This window comes from Hipposideros armiger, unplaced genomic scaffold, assembly GCF_001890085.2.
Source record: "Hipposideros armiger isolate ML-2016 unplaced genomic scaffold, ASM189008v1 scaffold_447, whole genome shotgun sequence".
Lineage (NCBI taxonomy): Eukaryota > Metazoa > Chordata > Mammalia > Chiroptera > Hipposideridae > Hipposideros > Hipposideros armiger.
The window spans coordinates 1,125,609-1,146,615 of NW_017731797.1; the positions used below are offsets into that span (position 1 = coordinate 1,125,609).

General features: G+C 43.4%; 1 protein-coding gene across 1 annotated transcript; it reads left to right on the forward strand.

Moving 5' to 3' along the window:
- Positions 1 to 1,492: 1,492 nt before the first annotated feature.
- Positions 1,493 to 20,926, forward strand: LSM12 (LSM12 homolog). Its single transcript, XM_019665605.1, has 5 exons — positions 1,493 to 1,759; positions 3,525 to 3,658; positions 16,862 to 16,971; positions 18,376 to 18,502; positions 19,248 to 20,926. The coding sequence occupies exons 1-5, from the start codon at positions 1,636 to 1,638 to the stop codon at positions 19,338 to 19,340; spliced, it is 588 nt and encodes a 195-aa protein (XP_019521150.1). The 5' UTR covers positions 1,493 to 1,635; the 3' UTR covers positions 19,341 to 20,926.
- The last annotated feature ends 81 nt before the right edge of the window (positions 20,927 to 21,007 follow it).

Sequence of the window (21,007 nt, forward strand, 5' to 3'; positions counted from 1 at the left end):
GGAAGGGAGACGGGATATAAATCTTATTTCACTCTCTTGCTAAATGTTTTCAATTGCCCCAAGGAGAAAGCCTAAATTTTCTAAGTCTGAAAGTTTGCCCTGGCTCTAGCCAGACAACCTTCACCAGCCTAACCCCACACTCCATTTCATAATATTTCAGAGCTACTTTACATTCCTTGAAATCACCAAGCTCTCTCCTCTTATGCATCCTGGCACATGCTATTCCCTCTGCCTAGAACATGGCCACTCTCTTTACCTACTGGTCCTTCAGGTCTCAGATTTTTCACGTCCTCCAGGAAGCCTTTCCTAACAATGCCTGGCAGTTATATATGAAAACCTATAATCATAATGCCATATAAAAACCGGAGTGGCAGTTACATATGACTTGTTATGGGGACAAGACATGGAAAGTTCTCTGAAAAAATACAAGCATGAGGGAACAATATGTTGATCCGTATTACATGATTGTACTAATGTACGGCCAACATTAGGAAGTTGATGTCTCTTGCAGGGCAAGGAAACACTTTTGAACTTTGTTCAGATTAAGTAGTACCAGGGCTGGCCCTTTGCCTCCCTCTGGTCTAGAGAAATGTCAACCTGTTGTTACTGGTACATGAGGCTTCAGAATTTCTATATTGGGGGAGGGGAGGTAGGTAGGTTAGGGATGGCAATTGGTGATGATATAGCTTGAAAATTCATCTGCAAGGTACTTACATGTACTATAGGTGGGCCCCAAACCCCTGCCTCAAGGCACCCTTTGTCACTACCACTGCTCACTCCCACTAGGCTTTCTAGAGGGAAAGATAAAAGATGGGGAAGAATCTTGAGTTCTAAGGGTGATGGGCGACATGGAGGAACTACCATTTATCTACTATATGCCACGTATTTATACACTTTATCTCATTTAATTTCCTAACTACTTTATGAGGTATTATCTAATATAGTATAATAGTAAATAGCACCGTTTTTTGAAACAAGTAGACCGAATCCTTGCTAGTTGTGTGACCCTAGCCAAGCTTAGTTTCTTCATCTGTAAAATGAAGACATTGATTCCTACCTCAAAGTGCTGTTGGATGCTCAATGAGTGTTAATACAGAAGGCATAAAGAAATATGATCAGCTTTAGTAATTTGCTCAAGGTCATGTAACATAGTAAGTGGAAGACCTGGGATTCCGATTCCACTTTAGCTAATTCTATAGCCAATGTTCTTTCCACTACCACTTTATAACTAGGTATAATCATTTTGGGCAAGTTTCGTGTTAAGTCTTCGGGGCCTCGGGTTCCTCATACGGAAAATATATAGTTAATTCATTCAACTCTTTTGTCAAGGTGTGCACATAATGGAGATTGCAGCTCCCTCCTCCTCTCCCTTTTCATTCCACGTAAGTCATTTATCATTAACTTTTAAAACGTACCCTGCAAGCACTTTACCAAGAAGGCGCAGCAGTATGAACACAATTATTCAGATTTCCCTTTATTTCCTCTTCTACCTAGGCTCCCGCCCCACCCATAACCAGGCCACGCCCTGACGTCTGACGTCAGCACGCCCCGTGCGTCGCGTCGCGGCGCTCACTGGGGGCCCGGCTTTCGCCCGCTGCTGCCGCCGCCGCCGCCGGCCGCGGCTGCTCTCCCAAGATGGCGGCTCCTCCGGGCGAGTACTTCAGCGTTGGGAGCCAGGTGTCGTGCCGGACGTGCCAGGAGCAGCGGCTGCAGGGCGAGGTGGTAGCCTTCGACTACCAGTCCAAAATGCTGGCTTTAAGTATCCTTCCTTGCGCGGAGCCCGAGGCCGGGCTGGCGTGTATGTGCAGTGGTGGGGGGGTGGGGGACGACGGCGGCGGCTGGGGCCCTCTCCGGGCCTAGGGGCGACCGGCTACCGCGGCGCCTGGAGCGCATGCGCACGGCCCTCAGCTCCCCTCCCCCTCTCGTGGGTCCTTCGGTCTGCTTTGGGGACCCTGTCTCCCATTCCTTGTTGGAGCTGGGACTCGAGCGAGGGTCGGTGGGTGGCTTGACACGCGGATGGCTTTTCGGGGGTAACGCTATGAGGGGGCACAGTGATCAGGAGAGGAGTGGTCGTGGGAGGGGGGTTGGGGGATTGGAGCCCGGATGGAAGAGGAGCGGATAAAATCATTTGGGGAGGGGGTGTGTAGAGTAAGGTACTGCTAGTAGGGCAAAGGTATGGAGTTTAGGAGGGGGTGTCTACTGATGGGATTTGGTCCAAGGAAGGGCAGTGGGGTGATGACCAAATGGGCCTCGCCTGTTTTTGGGGAGAATAACTGCAGGGCAGAGTTTATATTTGAACTGGGGATAGGGGCTTTTGCTGGTTCGCGTGTATGCCGGGTGCCATTGGGGGCGGCGAGTGCCGAATTTTAGGTTTCGTAGTCATTTGAAAATTGTTGTTTGGGGGGTGTTTGCATTGGGAACCTGGTCCAGAGAGAGGACCACGTTTTTCAGGACTTATATAGGGATGTGTGGGTTACAGGTGAAAGAGTAAGTTATCTTGCTCAGCCCAGCACATGGAGTCCTGACTTTTCCATAGACGTAGCCACCCCTTTTGAAAGTGTCAGTATTAAACAGAATGGAAAAGGTGGCCTGCTTCTTTGGGGTGGAAATGATTTCTGAATTACTTCAGGAAACTCAGTCTTGGAAACAAAATACTTCCTGGTTGTAATAAATGTGCCACCCCTTCCCTTTTTATTGGAGCCACAGGTGGGTTTATTTGGATTTTTTTTTTTTGAGGAGTAATCCTTTATGGCATTTTTCAAAAGGAAGTTTCCTACTGAGTCTGCTGCAGTTGAGTGGCAAGTAGTTTAATTAGCCAATAGTTGTAGATTTCTAGCTTAGGAAGGTGTCTTCTGAAATAATTACAGCAAGAACAATTGCTTTTTTTTTTTAATACAAGAATTCATAACTGGACCAAATAAGACCTTTAGCATTAGTAGTTTAGTTGGTAGGGTTTGGGAATGAGGAATTACTCTGCTTTTAATTAGCATACAGTATACTCTTAATAAATTGTGGGAGAATGAATGAATGAATGAATAAATGGGTTTAACTAGCTGTGTCACCTTGAGTGGGCTTCTTTTCCAGTGTTGTAGTTTTCTCCTCTGCAAAATGGGAAATCTCAGACCTGAAAAAGTGAAAAGAGTACTGTATGGATAAAAGGAGTATTACACCAAGAGCAGAAAGCTCTATTTCTCCTGAGTGGTCCATTAGGTTCAAGACAAACTATATATACATAAGGCATTAAAACTGCATTATGTCTCTCCGTAAAACCAGTAGAGAGAAGGTGACAAATCCTTTGAGGCTTCCAATTTTGGATCATTACTATAGGGCTTTGAAAAGGTTGAGCGGGAGGACGGTGACAGGCAGAGATTTCCTGAGGAGAGTTGTGATTCTTTTGAATCACCACCCTTGTTCCTGGCATACCTTTTACACAAACTTTGTGTGAGTTGTGTTTTCCGTGCCGGGTTTGGGATGTATCAGTTCTCTGCTTGCCCCTATTTTCCTTAACTTTATTTTCTTACCAGAATGTCCCTCTTCCAGTGGAAAGCCCAACCATGCAGACATCTTGCTCATAAACTTACAATATGTTTCAGAAGTGGAAATAATTAATGACCGAACAGAAACCCCTCCTCCCCTAGCTTCACTCAATGTTAGTAAGGTAAGGATTTGAGGGCAGTTCTGGCTCTCCAAAATGGTGGGAAAATTGAGTCTCATTGACTTTTGGTGATACGTTGTCCATGGTTTGTTTTCCACTTTTTCACTGAATTACAATTGCTTGTTCTGATATCTTTAAAAACATCAGTTTAGTTTTATTCCTGGATATCTTCCGAAGATTTTAAGAAACATCTTAATGCCGAAATAGAGAAATAGAGTTGAGAGCTTGCTTTTGTCCTTGGTGAAAGGGTTTGTTTTTTTTTTGTAAATCCTGGAGTCCATGTGTTAACTTCTGGTGTTGGTGGGATTGGGTAGGGGTGTTTCCTGTAAACCTCCTGAAATTGTGTATGTGTGCATACATGAATATATGTTTCTCCTGGGTGAAGATACAGAGTATTTTTCAGATTCTCAGGGATTCATGACATACACAAATTTGAAAACTACTGCCTTAGAGTTTTGTTTTGGTCTTTATGTTTGAATTTTCAGGTCTAACAAAATTAGGGGTTTAGGATATTTTAATCTTGGATGTACAAATTGATCTCTGGGAATCCCCACGTCACTTTTTTGACTCTTCAGTTCTATCAGACAAAGTTCATGTTGATCAATAATAATAATAATACCATAAGCCTTATCATAGCCTTTGCTGTCCTCTGTACTTGGAACACTCTTTCTTCCAAAATGGCTGGAGCCTTACCATCAGCACTTAGTTAAATGGCACCTCTTCCAAGAAGTCTTCTTTGATTACCCAGGCTAAAGTAATTTACCCCCGTTAGTCTCTCTTACAGAACCTTATCCTTTGAGCTAAGGTGACACATTCTTTTATAGCCCAACCTGGGACATTTCTGAGAGTAAAGGGGATTGCTTTTTTATACTGCGACAAGTATAGATCGATGTGTCCTGGGTAAATTGGGGCCTATGATTACCCTACTCATAACATCTTTTTGTAATTACCCTACTCATTAACCTTTGTGTATAATTTGTTTACTTTTCTATCTCACCAAACTTTGTTTTGTGAAGATGGGAACCATACCTGTTTTGTTTATCACTGAATATACAGAGCCTTGCACAGATTAGGTGCTTAATAAATATTTGTTGAATGAATGTTATAGGCTTTGGATTTTAGTAGCAGCAGCTGCCTTTTCTTAAGTCTCTCGAATTAGTGTGGTGGAAGTTTTTCCCTCTAGAGGAGTCTTGTAATTATATTCTCTTACCTCTCTTGGGAATGTAGTGTGTTTTGCTACAATTGAGCAAAACAAGGAAACACTCAAGCATCTGAAACAATAGAGGGTAACTGAGGCTAGCAGAAGGTAGTTACCTCAGATCTGGGGCTCCCTTCTTTCCAGATTCCAAGAACTACCACTTGTTTCTCAGTGATGGCTGAGGACAGAATCGGAAGGGTGCTGGGTTTCATAGTAAAGGCTGTTGCATACAGAACACCCCAGTCTTAGAAACAAAGATTTTTGAAGCCCTGTCTTAGGTATCTCCAGCTAGAGTATAGGAACTCTGAGTGGTCTTCCATTAGCTAAAGATATTTTAAAAGATTCAGGTGAACTAGTTGATTCCTAGTACATTGAGAGAAATAGGTTCTAAGTTATTCTTTGGTGTTTATGGGTATGAGAAATCTGTCGCTAAATAACTGGACCTTTAGTGAGTCGTAGAGGAAAGACTATCTGAAAGAGATGATTTTTCTCAAATTTAAAAGATACTAGTTTCTGCTCTTGTGACCAGCAAGTACCACCATTTATCTGAGAGGGCTTGGAGTGGTATGAGTGTAATTGTAAAGAAGCGGTTCTCTTATATTTGACCTCAAATATAAATAGTTGGTTGGTTGTTTAGTTTGCAGGTTATCTTTGCCTTTAGGGTTTTGCTTTCTGCTGGTCAGCTTTAGTTGTTTACTAGCATTGTTGTAAACTATTGTTGTAAAGTAGTTTACCCACTTGTTCAAGAAAGCCGTGGAAGTAATAGATTGGGGAATACCAGAAATCTTTACTTTTTTTACTTTGTGGCCTGCTTGCCAAATCTTGAAAAAAGGATTGCTGGGAAGAGGAGTCAGAAACTAAAAACTAAAATCAGGTTGGAAGTCTGTCTTTGGATTTCTTTCTAATTCTTCCATTTATTGAGATGTTTATGAGTAAGCTATATTGGCTTTCCCTTGAAACCAACCTTTGAGGATGCTTTGTGATTCCTCCTTTGATTCAGTTAGAATTAGAAGAGACTGCTGGGCTGTTACTGAAAACATCTAATCCAGGCAGCTGTTTACATGTTGCTTAAATGACATGAAAAATTCATCTCATTTAAGAGCATGGACTTGGGTTTTTTAAAGATGGAGGATTGTTTAAGTGTGTTAGAAGGGAACGAAAGTGCCCTGAGATCCCTGAAAGAACACTGTTGATGCTCACAGTCTAGGGACCCGCCAATTCCAGTGGAAGATGCCGTCCCATTTTGGCTCATCTTGCTGATGTAGTAAGTGCTCTGTTTAATTAAACCTGTTGATATAAACTGTGTATTTGTTTACCCCAATCCAGCAGGAAATGGAAGAGAAGGCCTTTTAAAGGAAATACTAAATTCCGCCCAACTAGAGAAGGTATGAACTAGCAGTTGGAGATGAGCCTCTTTTGCTTTCTATTGGCAGTTCACTGCAGGCTAAGAAGTCCCATGTCTATCCACAGCAGTGGGATGTAAGAGGAAGCTTGGAAGAGGACAGTGGAGTTGCAGAAGGTGGAAGTTTTGAATATCATTTTATCTTCTCCATAGTAACACTGCCTGCCCTCCTAAAGTGTTCCGAATTTCCTGACTATAAGACAGAAATATTTAAATAAAAGTATAAAAGCACACCAAAGCCAATTATAACTAAGGTTCAGTTTATTTACCATGTGGCTTACTAGTTTACTCTGCCATGAGGAAAGCTTAAATATTGCTTGAGGATGAGAGCCCTAGGGTCTGCATGGTAGGGGGGAGTACGGTGTTTCTTAATACGTTCCTTTGAATTGACTTCACATCTTGTTCTTTGGGAATAAAGATTGCCCATGGGTTAGTAGTGCTCTCAGGAGATGATTTGGGACATGTCAACATTCATAAGGTTCTCTTTTACGTAGCATTTATCAAACATTTACTGAAAACCTATTTTGTGTAAGGCATTGTGATAAGCTCTGCTGGGGGCCATACCTTATATTTTTCTAGTGCTTCACAGTTTGCAAAGAGCTTTAACACATCTCATTTCATTCTCACAACCCTACTGTGTGATCTTTAGAGTGTGTTCATTTCCTTTTAGTTTAACAGATGAGAAAACAGTCTCAACCAGTTTAAGTGATTTGTTCTAGGTTGTATGGACAGTAGTGTGGGCACTGATATTGTCACATGCCACCTCTGAACTGGCAGTTGGTAGACATCTCCTTTAATCCTAACAACAGTTCTTACGGTGTGGGTACCATTACCATCTTACAGAAGAGAAACTGAGGCTCCGAGAGGATGAGTCACTAGCTTAAGGTCATATAACTAGTAAGAGAGAGAGCTGGCATTTGAACTCAGATCTGATATTTTGATGGCAAAGTCCCATGTTTTTTCTACTTCTGTGCACTTTGCCCAAGGAGCTTATTAGAGTAGTTTGGTGCAATGAAATGAGTACCAAATATCTATAATCCTAAGTAATGTTTCTAAGAGAAACATCTGTGTTGTGTGGTCAGGAGCAGTGAGGCCTAGTAGAAAGAACATAGAAACCAAGCAGATAAGTCTTGATAGTTACTTCTCTGCTGCTTAACTTTACCAATCATCAGCTTCCTCACTGTAAAAATGGGATAATGTTAGTATCCATATCATAGACTTGTTATGAGGATTAGGTCAAGTAGACTAGACTTGGCACATGTTAGTTCTTATTCTCCCACATCAGCTATGTGTAGCCAACTGATATTCTTTGAATTATAGGATAAGGGGCAAGATGGGAGAAGGGGGACAGTGTGACAAAAGGAAAGGCAGCCAAAGAACACTGATACTCTTACTATGTCAGTCTTTCCTGGCATTGGATCTGACATTCGTTCAGGTATTGGACCTTGTCAACCCAAGATTGGGAAGAATCAAAGTTGTATTGGATACCATTAATGTGTAACCTTACAGTTAAAAAATATTTTTAAGAGACCTCTTGTTGGTGTCCAGAATTAACTTGAATTTCCAGGACACTGTTATCAGGTGGCACAGTTAAGTGAACACTTGCCTGAGTATTGGAGGTTAGAGTGAGCAGTCACAGAACCTAGGAGGCTGTGGTTTCAACCTCTAAGACTCTTAGGAAAGAACTCAGTGACACAGCCAAGGCAAGTGTATGTATTCATTTGTTTAGATAAGTGCATCCAGTGCATTGAATGAGATGTAAGTCTTACTGTTTTGCTCAGTTGGAGAGGACTTTCTGCAGGAGATAGTTGTGTTTTGGGGGGTGGAGGGATGGGAGGCAAGGAACAGGACAGAGCATAGAAAATTGAAATCCACAGTTAAGCCGTCTACTTCCCTTACCAAACTACTGACTGATTTGTCAGCCTCTTTGATCCATTTATCATCCATTTATATCTTACTAACAAGCAGTGAATGATCAAATGGAACCAGGAAGAGAGCCAAAGAGCTGATCATCAGTTCCTGGTATTGAAGAATGAGTTGGCTGCTTTTGGATAAAAATGGTATTTGGAGATTGGTCAATGGGGTGGAGGGGCCTGCTAAGGCTGAGGAAATGCAAGAGTCACAAAGTTCACTTTTAAGAGAAACTGACATCAGTGCTTTTAGGTATGATGTCACACTGAGGGGAAGTATTGACTTGGTTTTTGTTTTGAGTTCCACCAGTTTCAAAGCTGAGATTTAGCATGCCCTTATGACTTTCTGATGATTTGAAGGTTAATCCTCAAGTATGAGTAAATTCTTGGGGTAGTTGATAGCCACTGCGTTGTGGCCTATGTTCATGGACATATCCTGTTAGCCGAGCCCTTGACCATCTCTTGACCCTAACATGTTGTATGGAGATATCACCAAGTAAAATCAGATGACCTGGCCACCCCATGTTTAGGTATGTGTATACTGGTAGGAGGTAGAAGGTGTTCGTATGATGTGTAAATGTGGGATGGGAAGTAACTACTTGTTTAGGGAAAGCAAGACTTTTTTGTCAGACTTTTTGGCTTCTAGAAGCTATATATAACCAATTGGCTCACTTGATTAGAATATCTTGTGAAGGCCACAGTCCCAGGTCAAGAGTCTACTAGTAAGTTTTGCACCTGGTTCTGAGCAGACACTGTTCCTCACAGAAGTGTTAGGGAGATACAAGTCGGGGGCGAAGAGGAAGAGCCCATCACTGCTGAGTGACAGGGCATGGTAAGCAGTTGTGGTGTCAGATGAAGTCAGAGAGAGAAAGTGATTGCCATTTTAAAAATCACTAGCCTTTTGAAGGAGGTCACATTCAGTGGCATTCAAACTTTGGGGGTCAAACTGATAGCCACAGTGAGGGGTGCAGTGCTCCAGGCTAGGGCTTATGACTCAGTTCAGGTTGTAGTGCATGGCAGCCAGCTGATGCAATGGAGCCCTCAGTAGGTCAAGGGTTTGGTTCCAAAGGGGGCTTTCTTGACATCATGGGGGTCTGGAGAGAATTGCTGTCTACCTGAAAGACAAATTGCTGAGCCCAAGTACTCTGGCAGAGTTAGTTGTGTCATAGGTATGTTGCAGTCGCCTCTGCACTCTATCTCTTTGATGGAGACGATTCAAAATAGGGACTTGGCTGGTGGGTCAGTGGTGGTATCTCTTCCATTGTTAAGAAAGGAGCATTCTAACTGGTTTAATTTTCCTGGCAGAAAACAAGTGTGGGAAGAAAAATAGTTACGGACATTCTAGGATTGGAATTTTGAGACTAGCCTAGGTAAATACCAGATACTACTTTGGAAAGTGGAGTAAATTTTACCTGAACTAGAAATAAAGGCTCTACATACTATGCCAAAAGCTAACAGCGTGGTAGAATGTGGGGAGTTTGAAGAACTGGGTTCTTTTTACAGCAGGGCTGCTAATGAGTTGTATGACCTTGTGTAGTCACTTAACCTCTGGGAACTGCTCTATGAACGACTAATATTCAAGATTTCTTTTCCTTTTATCCACCTTCCCTCTCTCTTCCCTCCCTTCCAGGTGCTAGGACTGTCAGGATGATTGACTGCCTTTGCCATCAAGAATCTCATGTTGGGAGTAGTAGGGGACAACAGCATTTATCTAAGTGGTAACAACAGTACAGCAGGATCAGTGTTAAGGAGGTGTGAGCAAGGTGCTATGATCCGCGTGGGCAGGGGCAGTAAACTTTCTGTAAAGGGCCCTATAGTAAATATTTTAGGCTTTGTGGGCTGTTCATTCTGTCACAACTACTCAACTTTGCTTTTGTAGCAAAATAGCCATAGATATACTATGTAAACAAATGGGCCTGGTCGTTCCAATGAAACTTAACTAAAACAGGTGGTTGGCTACATTTGACTCACAGGCTGTAGTTTGCCAACCATTGGCATAAAATAGTGACATTTTAGGGAAGGCTTCTCAGTTGTAGCAGTGGGATAGGGTCTTGAAGAATAAGTGGTAGTTAGATAAAGGGAGGGAAGTTAAATGGAATCAAGCTGATGGGCAAGGTGCTCAATTGGTCCATCTCTGCAATTTAGAAACGTCTGCTGTTCTGTCAGTGAGCTAAACTGGAGGTTTTTAGCTCTAAAAATGGAGGGAAAGGACTAGTTAAGTGCCAATATTGGTGTTAGGTGCTTTACATGTACAGTTGACCCTTGAAGAATGTAATGTGGTAGTTAGGGGCACCGACCTCCCATGCAGTTGAAAATCCGGGTATACCTACAGTGGCCCTCCACATAATGCGGATTCCCAGCTGCAGAGTTGACCCTTGAAAAATGAGGGTCAGTTGAAAAAAATCTGCGTATAAGTGGACCATGCAGTTCAAACTGGTGTTCAAGGGTCAGGTTTATATCTTACTGAACTCCAACGATAACCCTTCAAGATGGGCCCCAGTTGCATGGACTGAGGCTCAGGCGAGGTTATGCATCTTGTTCAGGTTCTTGCAGCTAGTGAGTGGCAGGCAGGGATTTGAGCTGGAATCTGTTTTTTGAGGGTAAGGGGGTGGCTCTTCTATTTGACTTCCTCTGCTTGCTTCAGAGCCAAGGAAACAACAGCTCGTGGTTCTTTTACTATCATTGAATAAAACCAACTCTTTATTCCATAAGTGGAGCCCCCATTTTAGCACACAAAGTTAGAGGCATTTTCCAACTTATTATTCCAGTTACATTTTGGAAGATATTTTGTGGAGGACTTACAGCCTGTCTAACAGCTTGTATAGAAACCAAAAGGGAAAGCAGTGAGCTCATTGGCTAAAGGAAGGTTGGATTATATGGATTTTTCTGAAATGACCCACAAGCCACCTTCTCTGTGCTAATAATAATGTGATAATAATACAGTGCTTTACAGCTCCCCTAGTGCTTTTACCCACGTTATCTCCCGTAATCCTCACTGCCCTGTGTGAGATGGCTAATTTGAGCGTACACTCTCAGAGGTAGGTTGTTAAGGTCAAATTTCAGTTTACATCCCAGTCAGTTTTCTCTCTGACAGAGCCATGTGGAGGTTACACAGCAATACTGGTTTCAGGGTCTCAGGACTAGGAAGTTGGTGTTGAGGTTTAGTTGTCTGTTATAGCTATGAATACATTTGGTAATGTAATTACAAATGATGAAAACTACTGACTTTACTGACAACTAGTTTTTGTTTCAAAGCATGTGAAAGATAAAACTTTGCCTAGAGCGTGTACTGACTGGGTCTGGAGGCTGGTCTGTATTGGACGGGAACTATATGATGGTTTTGACAAGTACTGTGTTGAAGTCTAGAGATTGAGGTGGTGCTGTGTTTCCGGATTTGGAAAGTATTTTTTGTCATAGCTGAAAGCATTCAACATACCTTAACATTCAAGACTTACCTTCTGTAGTCTTGGCACATCAGAAAATGATGGGTCCAGAGAATACCTATCATTATTAACCTGAAATACTTTTTCACACAGGATCTGTTCTCTTGAAAGCATTCTTGTGAATTACCTTTAACAAAAGAAATAAAGGATGTCCTTGAGGTTTAGGGTGAGACTGGGGCCCTTTTCAGAAAAGAGAGGCCCTTCACTGAAAGACAGTTGTGTTCTGTACTGGGGACATTGATGGAAATGCCAGAATTCACTGATAAAAAGAGAAGAGGGCAGCTGAGTCTTAGAATATTTTCCCTTTTAAAAAATATTTTCTTTTGCATTCAAATTTATAACTATATTTTCAACAGTAATTTAGGCTTATTTCCTTTAGGTGAAACTGTTGAAGTGTAGTACAGCGTTAAGAGCACAGGCTCTGGAATCAGACTGTCTGGATTCAAATCCAGAATCACCCATTTGTAGCTTGGTCAACTTGGGCAAGTTTCTTAATAGCTGTACCTAACTGTACCTTAGTTTCTGCATCTATTAAGTAGGAATAATCCCCCCCCCCCATTTCATAGGACTGTTGTGCAGATTAAATGTTTAATACATGTAAATTGTGTAGCTTGGCGCCTAGCGTGGATAAACTTGTGTTCAACAAGTTTAGCTCTTAGAATTTTAGTGTTCGCTACCAGGCCTCTTTGGTGCAACCATTCCAATGTTTGATTCAATGATTTGATTTCATTGTTATGTATTCCAGGACACAACTTTAAGCGGGTTACTCTGTTTCAAGTTCCCAACTATCTAAGGTTGTAAAGAACAGCATTTTATTAGAAACTTTCAGGCAGGAGCTTTCAGCTAGGGAACAGGAAGAGTTGGGGATATTGATCATTGGAAGAAATATTTTTGAGAGACTCCTTGTTGCTAAGAATGAGGGCTTTTGGGCCGGCCGAGTGGCGCGCTGGTTCAGAACTGGCTTGGGATGCCAGAGGGCCCCGGTTCGGATCCCACATATGAGGGCCAGTGACACTGCCCTCTACAGCTAAGATGCTGAACAACAGCTCAACCTGGAGCTGGGCTGCTGTGGGTCGCCGGTGTCGGTGTAGGCTGCAGTCCCCTGCTGCAGTGGGCTGCCATAAGCTACCATGTGTAGCCAGCAGCCAGCGTGAGCGGCCAGCAGCCGCGGTGAGCGGCCATCCAGAGGCCGTCGACTGATCTGCCTCACCTGGGAAGAGCGCAATGATGGTGCCAGCTTGGGCCAGTGAAGCAAACAACCTCCACAACTAGACTGAAGAACAAAACAACAGCAATTTGTCTTCCCCTTCCCTTGATTCCCCAGCGCTGTTCCCCTCCCCCAAATCCCCAATAAAATCTTTAAAAAAAAAGAATGAGGGCTTTCAAGAGTGCACCCCAGAATTGAAACAGCAGGAGTGAGCATGGGCCCTTAGGATGACAGTTGTTCTTGGCTGCACTGGTCTGCCATCCCTCAGCCTCCAGCAGGCCTTGCAGGCAGCACTGGCGGTTCCAGAGCAGCAGCTGCAGTGCTTCCTAACCCCTCTGTGAGGGCAACTGGTGGGGAGGCCGAAGTGCAGAGAAGACAGACTGGGAGTGGCTCATTAGAGTCAGTAGGTCACATCCAGCAGGTTCCTCTCTGGGCTCTGCTTCCCTTGTTGTATCAGCTGTCACAGCCTGCTGAATTCTTGCAGTAGGAATCCCTCTAGATTCCCCACAGCACCTGTGCTTTCCTGGTCTGGGTATGTGGAAATAAGATGGCCTAGCTGGTGCTGAATAACAAGAGGCAATGCGTAGTATTTGGAATTTGTTGTGGCTGCTTCCTCTTCTCCATGTCACTGAGTACAGGAAGAGATGTGTGCTGTTGGTGTTCATTAATTCATTCACTCTGGTAGCCAGCAGCAAGCATGACTAAGAAGCCTTTTAATATTGATGTGCTTTCGTATCAAGTTCATGCACTTTTCTCCATTGCTCACATCAAGGTGCTATATATAAAATGGCCACAGGAGGAAGCACAGGTTAGTAGACTAGGAATGACTGTTTTCACTGCGGAACATACAAAATGAAAGGAAAGGCAGGTAAGTGCAGGTTGTCTTGACAGTCATTTCAGTTAAACCACATGCACATTAGTAACAAACATTTGTTTGTGCTTCTCTGTTTGCTGAACCCAGTGTGCTCTTAAAGTTGGTGTCTTTAATAGTCTATGAGATTCTAACAAGTTAGTGCCTCAGTTTTGATTGGGAGAGACCAGCAGCTCACATGTTTGCATTAAACATGGATGTAGTATGGTGATAGTCATTGAATTTTAAAAATTGCAATCCTGATGACCCTCCCAAGCTTAAAAGGCACACCTACACCTTCTCTACTTAGGGCAGCTTTTATTGGTTTGACAGTAATCATAAACTTATTAACTTGGAATAACGACCATTTATAGATATGCATTAGTTTACAAAAATATGTAGGGACGTTTAGGTCTGTATAACAGCTTGAAGGTAGAGTGCTAGTCACTTGCTTTACAAAAGGAGGCTTACCCACATTTTCCATAAGTTTTCAGGAACATGCCTAAAAAGAACAAGGTAATCTTCCCTCTTACCCCCAATTTTGAGGAGAAGAAACATTTTTAGATTCTTTTTGTGAGGGTAATCTTCCTCATGCCTAGTTGATGGGGTCCTCTGTGAGAGAAACTTACTCCATTTGTACAACTTCCTGGTGAAAGCAGATCTGTTGCTAAATATCAGATTTAAACATTTTTCAGATTGCCATGAAAATACAGTGTGTAAACTGACAACTGGAGGTTTTAGGGTTTGCAATGAGTCCAGACCCCCAAAACACAACTGTGGGCACAGGTAGAGTATAGTTGAGGATATTGGGGCAAATTGAAAAATAGCCAACTTACACTGATACCTGTTGACTTTTCCAAGGCTCTCCCTTACAACATTTAGCATTTGGGATCTGTTTGCACTAGGAGTTGAAATGGAGAATCAGCTCTTCTCCTTTGCTTTCGGAGCCTTTAGAAGAGATTGTACAACTGGTATTTTTGGGGGGCTGAGGGTGTATTTTGAAATCATTGTTCTATAACTATTGCGTTGCTGTTATTCAGGCTGTCCAAATCCAAACTAGTCGCTTCTGGCAGAGATTTAGATCCATTTTATTTTGCCTCTGGCAAAAACTCAAAAGTTGCTCCTCTCCCAGCCTTACCCCCCTTCCTTTCCCCCGGCTTAATTTGTGAGTTCCATTCGTAAACATTCTGCATAGATGCCTGGTTTCCCTGAACCAACTCTTGGCTCTTACTGAATGGGTGATGTTATGTTTTTAACCTACTATGTAGGTGACAAGGATATTTTACTCTGAATACTCAGGCTAGCCAACACGACTTTGTCTGACCCAACATTGGGAGATGTTTTTGGTTTTCAGGGATAAACATTTTTAAAAAGCCCTCAAAGTGAGACCCTCCTGGAATCTCATGGGGTAAACATCTGCCTGATCACCAGCCACTTCCAGGAGCCCTGCAGGAGCTCGGTTAATCCAGGGGGGCTCTGCTGCCCTCCAGGTTTTCCTTTGTCTGGAGACTTCAGATTTTCTACAGGGTTGTTTGAAAAGTGAGACTCTAGGAAACGCCTTGTTATCAGGGTTTTCTTGGTGACAGTAAGCTTTGCCTGTTGCCACTTAAAATCCACCACCAGAAGAATGTCTCTCTCCATAGAAACTGAGTGCTTTCAAGCCTCAAGGCTTGCTTTCTTGCTGTCGATGCTGTCAGCCCTGGCATTTATTTCTCTGTGAAGTTGTGGCCTGGTGAGGCTAAATGGCAGGACGGGGCTTGAAAGATTATTTATCTACTGCTGCTATCTGTCTCTCTCCATGTCCTGGGGACATGTGAAAAAGGAACTCTGACTTCAAACCCCTACAGTCTTGGCCTTTGACCTAGGGAGACTGAAATGAAAGCGGGTATGAGCTAGTTTGTCTATGCTCAGATCCTCTCCTTCCTCAGACAGCCTCTGAAACTCAGAGGTAGAGATGAGACTCCCCAGTTTCCCATAACCCAATTGAGACCTCCTTTCCTAATCTTCATAGTCAAACCCATACCTTAATAAAGTGCTTTATTTTACCAGCAAATAGTTAGATTCTTCGTTGATTTCCCCTCTGTAGGACAATAGTTGGTTTATGGTTTGAAGGGTCACTGTGAAAGCAGAATAGAAATGTTTTAAGAATTCCCAGTATCTAGGTGCTTTGGGAATGTGGTGGAGGTATGATCTCTCTTTGTATTTAAGAAGCTGGTGTTTGGGGACAAATTGTGTGTGTGTTTGTGCACATCTGCTGCAGCATCAGTATACTAAGCTGTTCTGTTCATGGGTCTGAAAATCTCCAGATCATTTGCTTGACTTTCAGATGCACTGTCTGTCTTTGTTTTAAACTATTTTGTCTTATACTCAAACAGATTTGTGCTTCTGAAGTTTCTAGCAACCAATTGTGTGAAGTCGCAATAAAAAATGTATTAGAGACAATAGGGATTGACAGGGTCCTACCTAGATTTTAGTAGAATTTCTTTTTATCAGTTTGTGCTCATTCCACTAGAGGGCAGCTAAAGAACAGACATGAGGTAGAATGCAGACTATTCCTTTCTCGAAAGAGCAGGATGGCTCTTTAGCTCAAGTTGAAGGTGGACAATGTCCATGGTTAGGTTCACTTGCATCTTGGCTCCCTGTGTGAGATAATGGTGTTAGAAAGGTAGAGTTTTTAGAGCCTCAAATTCTACTTTTTGAAGGTGTGGTAGACATTAATTTCTAAACCTGAGGCTCTAGTATAGTAGCTGATAAAGATTCTTATTTCTCTCCTTTCATAGAAATGTGTGTATTACCATTTATCTCTGACCATCGCTCTCCCAACAAGTAGCTCTCCAGTCACACTCTATCACATTGTCCTGCTCTATTTTCTTTCTAGTACTTACCACTGTGTAAAGTTACCTTGTTTATGTTTTTGTTTGTAGTCTATCTCCCCTCCCCCCTTCAGTGCTGCATCTCTAGCTTAGCTCTGTGAATGTCTGGCATATAGTAGGCATTCAGTAAATATTGGAAGGAAGGAATGTTTGCCAGGAATAGCAGTGACTATATTGTGTGTATTTGTTTCACTTTGATCTCTGAGAAACTGAACCTACCCAAACCAGTCTTTTCCAGCCTCCTTTCCTCAACTTAGGTCCTGCCTGTTGGGAAGAATGAAGCTGAATGCTTTTCTGAGTCTCTTTCCTCTCCCCCACCCTAGCTTGCCAGCAAAGCACGGACAGAGAAGGAGGAGAAGCTGAGCCAGGCCTATGCAATCAGCGCTGGTGTCTCCCTAGAGGGCCAGCAGCTCTTCCAGACCATTCACAAGACGTGAGTTGGGGGAGCGTAGGGGTCCCTTGTCCTGGGGGTGATGCTGCCTGGCTGTGCTGTCTAGTGGCCAACTCTTGGGTAGTTGTGTTCCTGAAAGTCGCCAGGGAAGCTGGGTAGTGTGTTGGTAATACCTCGGCATCTAGGGATGTGGATGCCTGAGCCTTTCCATACAGAAGAGTGATTTGTAATCGTGGGCAAGTTGTCTTCTCTGGGCTTCAGTTTCTGCACCTGTAAGACTTAGCTTTGAACTAGATTATCCCTAAGGGTTCCCTCCAGATCTAGTATGCCGTAATTTAGAACCAGTGATTTCTTTGCCTTTTATTATTTTGATCTTGTTGTACCTTTCTCTAAAAGCTTACGCAGTTTTATTAAGGAAAGATATATCTGTTTCACTCTTCTCAGTTGTATATTGGGATGAACATAGGGAGAGCAGAAGGCCGCCTTATTACCACCTCCTAAAAGACGTTTTGTCACAGCAGAAGTCATTTGACTCTCCACTAACTTCCCTAGTAGCTGAAAAACTGAAGCGTTTGACAATTCCCCCCCCCCCCCCCCCGCCCCTGCTACTCCCCCCACGGCCTTCTGTTACCCTGTTTAACCACCTGGGTCTGGTGCACAGATGGCAGCTGGCATCAGGGCTGTTTGAGGCCATGGTATGAGTACCTGAACATTTACAGGTATGTGAAGGAACTCTCTTAGTAGTATCAGCTGCCCTGGGGTTCCCCAAGTGTGAACTGGAATGGAATGGGTTTTCCCAGTCTGGCACGTGCCCAGCTGTCAGATAATTGGGAGGGGCCAGCTTGAGGAGTAGTTTCTATTTCAGGTGGTGGGCAGAGTACATCACAAGTAAGATGTACATCACAATGAGAATTTATTTTCCTGTCTTTCTAAAGGTGCCATTTCCCCCTAGGCCAAAGATTGGCAAACTGGCCAGATTTGCTTGTTTTTATTTTTATGTTATCTGTGGTTGCTTTTGTGGTACAGCAGCAGAGTTCAGTAGTTGTGACAGAGATTTTCTGGCCTGCATAGTGTAAAACATTTGCTATCTGACCCTTTTTACATAAAGTTTGCCAACCTTTGCCCTTGGCTACTACTTAAGTTGAATCTAGTGGCCTGGGCCTAGCTGTTTATTTTTAACTCAGTTTGGTTGGGACTTCCGGGGTAAGCTTTCTATGGTTTCCAGGTCCCTAATACTTAAGAGTAACTCTTCTGGGCCCTCCTCAGAGTAAATGTGCATCAGTTCCACTGCTTTTCCTAGCCAGTGGTGCCCAGGAAATGTCTCTTGGCTCCTCCTCCCTGTGAGCTGCTGGCAACTAGTTAGCAGTGAGCTGGGAACTTGGGGTCAGCAGGAGGTGTGGGATGCCCCACAAGTGGTAACTTTTACCTGCTCTCTTCTCCTTCCAGCATTAAAGACTGTAAATGGCAAGAAAAAAACATCGTAGTCATGGAAGAAGTTGTTATTACACCCCCATATCAAGTGGAAAACTGTAAAGGCAAAGAGGGGAGTGCACTGAGCCATGTACGCAAAATAGTAAGTACAGGAGCCTTGCAACTGTAGGGAGAGGATTCCTCGGCCTTCACCGTCCAGCACCAGGCAGGACAGTGTGCTGCAATCCCTGCCTCCTTTGACATGGCCAGCCCGCTGCCCTGCAGTGTGGTGCCCTGCAGCTGTGGCCTGGACCTGTGGGTGTGGAACGACTGGGCAGTGTGGAATAAAGCGAGTGGTCAGCCGCAGTGTGGTCCCCCGCAGTGTGGCGTTTTGGAATTAGCCAGACCATTCCATGGTATTGGGCTTGAGCAGTTCCTCTCATCCCAGACTGGGTAATTGTCAGGAAGGGCTGATTGATATAAATCAGTTGCCAGTGGCGCCTCTGACCCTGCATATGTCTTCTGACTTTTTGGGTTGAGTTGCAGCATTTACAAACAAACTGAGCATTGAAAGACCAGCATTGTGGATATAAAAAGTTTTAAGATTGTAATTCCCCACCAGCCTTCCTTTCCGTGCTTGTGTGAAGAGGGGAGAGGGAGCTCGGGTCATAATAATCTCTCTTGAATTTGTTTTAGTTTATAGATTCGCCTTCTTTTAGCCCATCTTAGCTGAAGCTGCAAAAAAGAGACCCCCTCCTTCTTTGCTGGAAAGGCCAACAGACAGCAAGGGCCTGAATGGTCTGTGGGCTGATGGGCCAGGATGGGGCTGTGGAAGCTTGGAATGGACTGTGTGAGAGGCCTTGGGTGCCCATCTCCTTTTCTGACCTAGGCTGACTGGTCTCTTTCAGGTTGAAAAACATTTTAGAGACGTGGAAAGCCAAAAGATACTGCAGCGTTCACAAGCCCAGCAACCACAGAAGGAGGCTACCCTGTCATCCTGAGTCCACACACACGGAGGACTCTTCCAGCATCCAGCCAAGGAGGCAATGGTGGTGGCTTCAGCGGAGGCAGGCCGGGGGAGGGAAGGGATCCTATATTTCCTGTTGGCTCTTGCTAACAAAGGGTCAGCATTTCCAAATCTTAGACTTGAACAAAACACCCAACAAAAAAGAACAAGAGAATAATTTAAAAGTTGAATCATTACTTGACTAACAGACTTCGGTCCACCATGTCCTTTTCACAGCCCCCTTCTGGAACAGTCACCTTGTTAATTTTATTTTTGAAAACTTCTGTCCAGCTGTACCCTTTCAACTCTGACTTTCCTTTCCTAGTCCGTCCCTGCCATTCTGTTTTTATAAGTGGCTACACTTGCCTTCTGAATGATTGAAAGAAACTTTTACATCCTCTCTTCCAAAATAAAAGTAACAAGCTGACTGTGATACTTAAGTTGAGACTAGAGCAGCAGACGAGGTCTCACTTTAAATTTTTCTTTTTTTTTTCTTTTTCTTTTTTTTTTCTTTTTTTGCACAGGGCATGGCTTGAATTAGTTTTATTTTTCTTAACTTTAAATATATATATGAAAATATATATTAAAATGTTCTCTAAATATTTTCTGCTTCTTGCAGGTCTCTTTTTACTAGGTCATGGCCACTCTTCCCACCTCATCCCTCCAAAAACAAAAATGTATTGCCCTCCCCACCACTATAGCCAGGCAACTAATTTGACTTAGTTCACAGCAAGAATCTCCTGCAGCGCTTTGTAGAGCCAGTGTGTGCAGATGGGAGTTGGCTTTGAGGGGTCCTGATGGCTTTTTAATCTTTATGTGCGCACCAGTCTCACATGTGGCCGAAACCTCAGGATTCTCCCTCTGCCTTTTGTCTTACTTCATGGTACTAGAAGAACCTCCGCGCTACTGTCCTGTCTCCTAGATGGGGGAGTCAGCTGCCCTTTCTCCTGTGCCCTCTGCAGGAAGAACTGTTTTGCATGGCACATCTCAGCTCCCCCTCAAGGGGCGATTTTCTTTCATCAGAAACATGGAGTCCACCTATCCTGACCTCTCTTTATGTCTGTATCCAGAGTTACTATCCCAGGAGAAAGCTTGGGTGACATAGTTTCTCTTCTGCCAGCCTTCTACTCGTATGCCCTTCCCCAACCCCCTTAAGTTTTACAAGCTTATGACAGTTTGTATATGCTCAGCCGATGGGCAGAAAACCTGGAGAGAATTTCTGGACTTGAGCCCACCAGTTTGTCTGATTTGAATAACCTGCTGAAAGCTAAAACTGGCACCCATTGCCCTGTGCCTTCAGGGTGGTCCAGTGGGGCAGAGTGTGCTGCCGATCTGAATATTGGGCACTGAGTGGGGTGTGGGTGATGTGATGCTCATGAGCTAGAGCTTCGGGGGTGGGGTGGGGGGCTAACTATTTTTTTGGCCATGATCTCTTTCCCCTTCCTTTTTTTTTTTTTAATTAAATAAATGGATCAAAATTAAATAATTCAAGCCCTGCCTTCAAAATGATTTTTTTTTTTTTTTTTTTTTTTTAGTATTGTTTAGCAAAAACAATAAAAACCCAAATTTTTTTAACCATCACTCATGTCTCGGGTTTGTGCGTGCTTTAGAGGCCTGGGAGGAGGGAAGCTGAATAGTATGTGTCTTTGGTTTGACCTTTCC

What these genes read in the sequence shown, in the direction of transcription:
- LSM12 (XM_019665605.1), top strand. Translation starts at nt 1,636, where the DNA reads ATGGCGGCTCCTCCGGGCGAGTACTTCAGCGTTGGGAGCCAGGTGTCG. An exon ending in GTCCAAAATGCTGGCTTTAA is followed by an intron (nt 1,760 to 3,524) that starts GTATCCTTCCTT and finishes TTTTCTTACCAG; the next exon opens with AATGTCCCTCTTCCAGTGGA. An exon ending in CTTCACTCAATGTTAGTAAG is followed by an intron (nt 3,659 to 16,861) that starts GTAAGGATTTGA and finishes CCCCCACCCTAG; the next exon opens with CTTGCCAGCAAAGCACGGAC.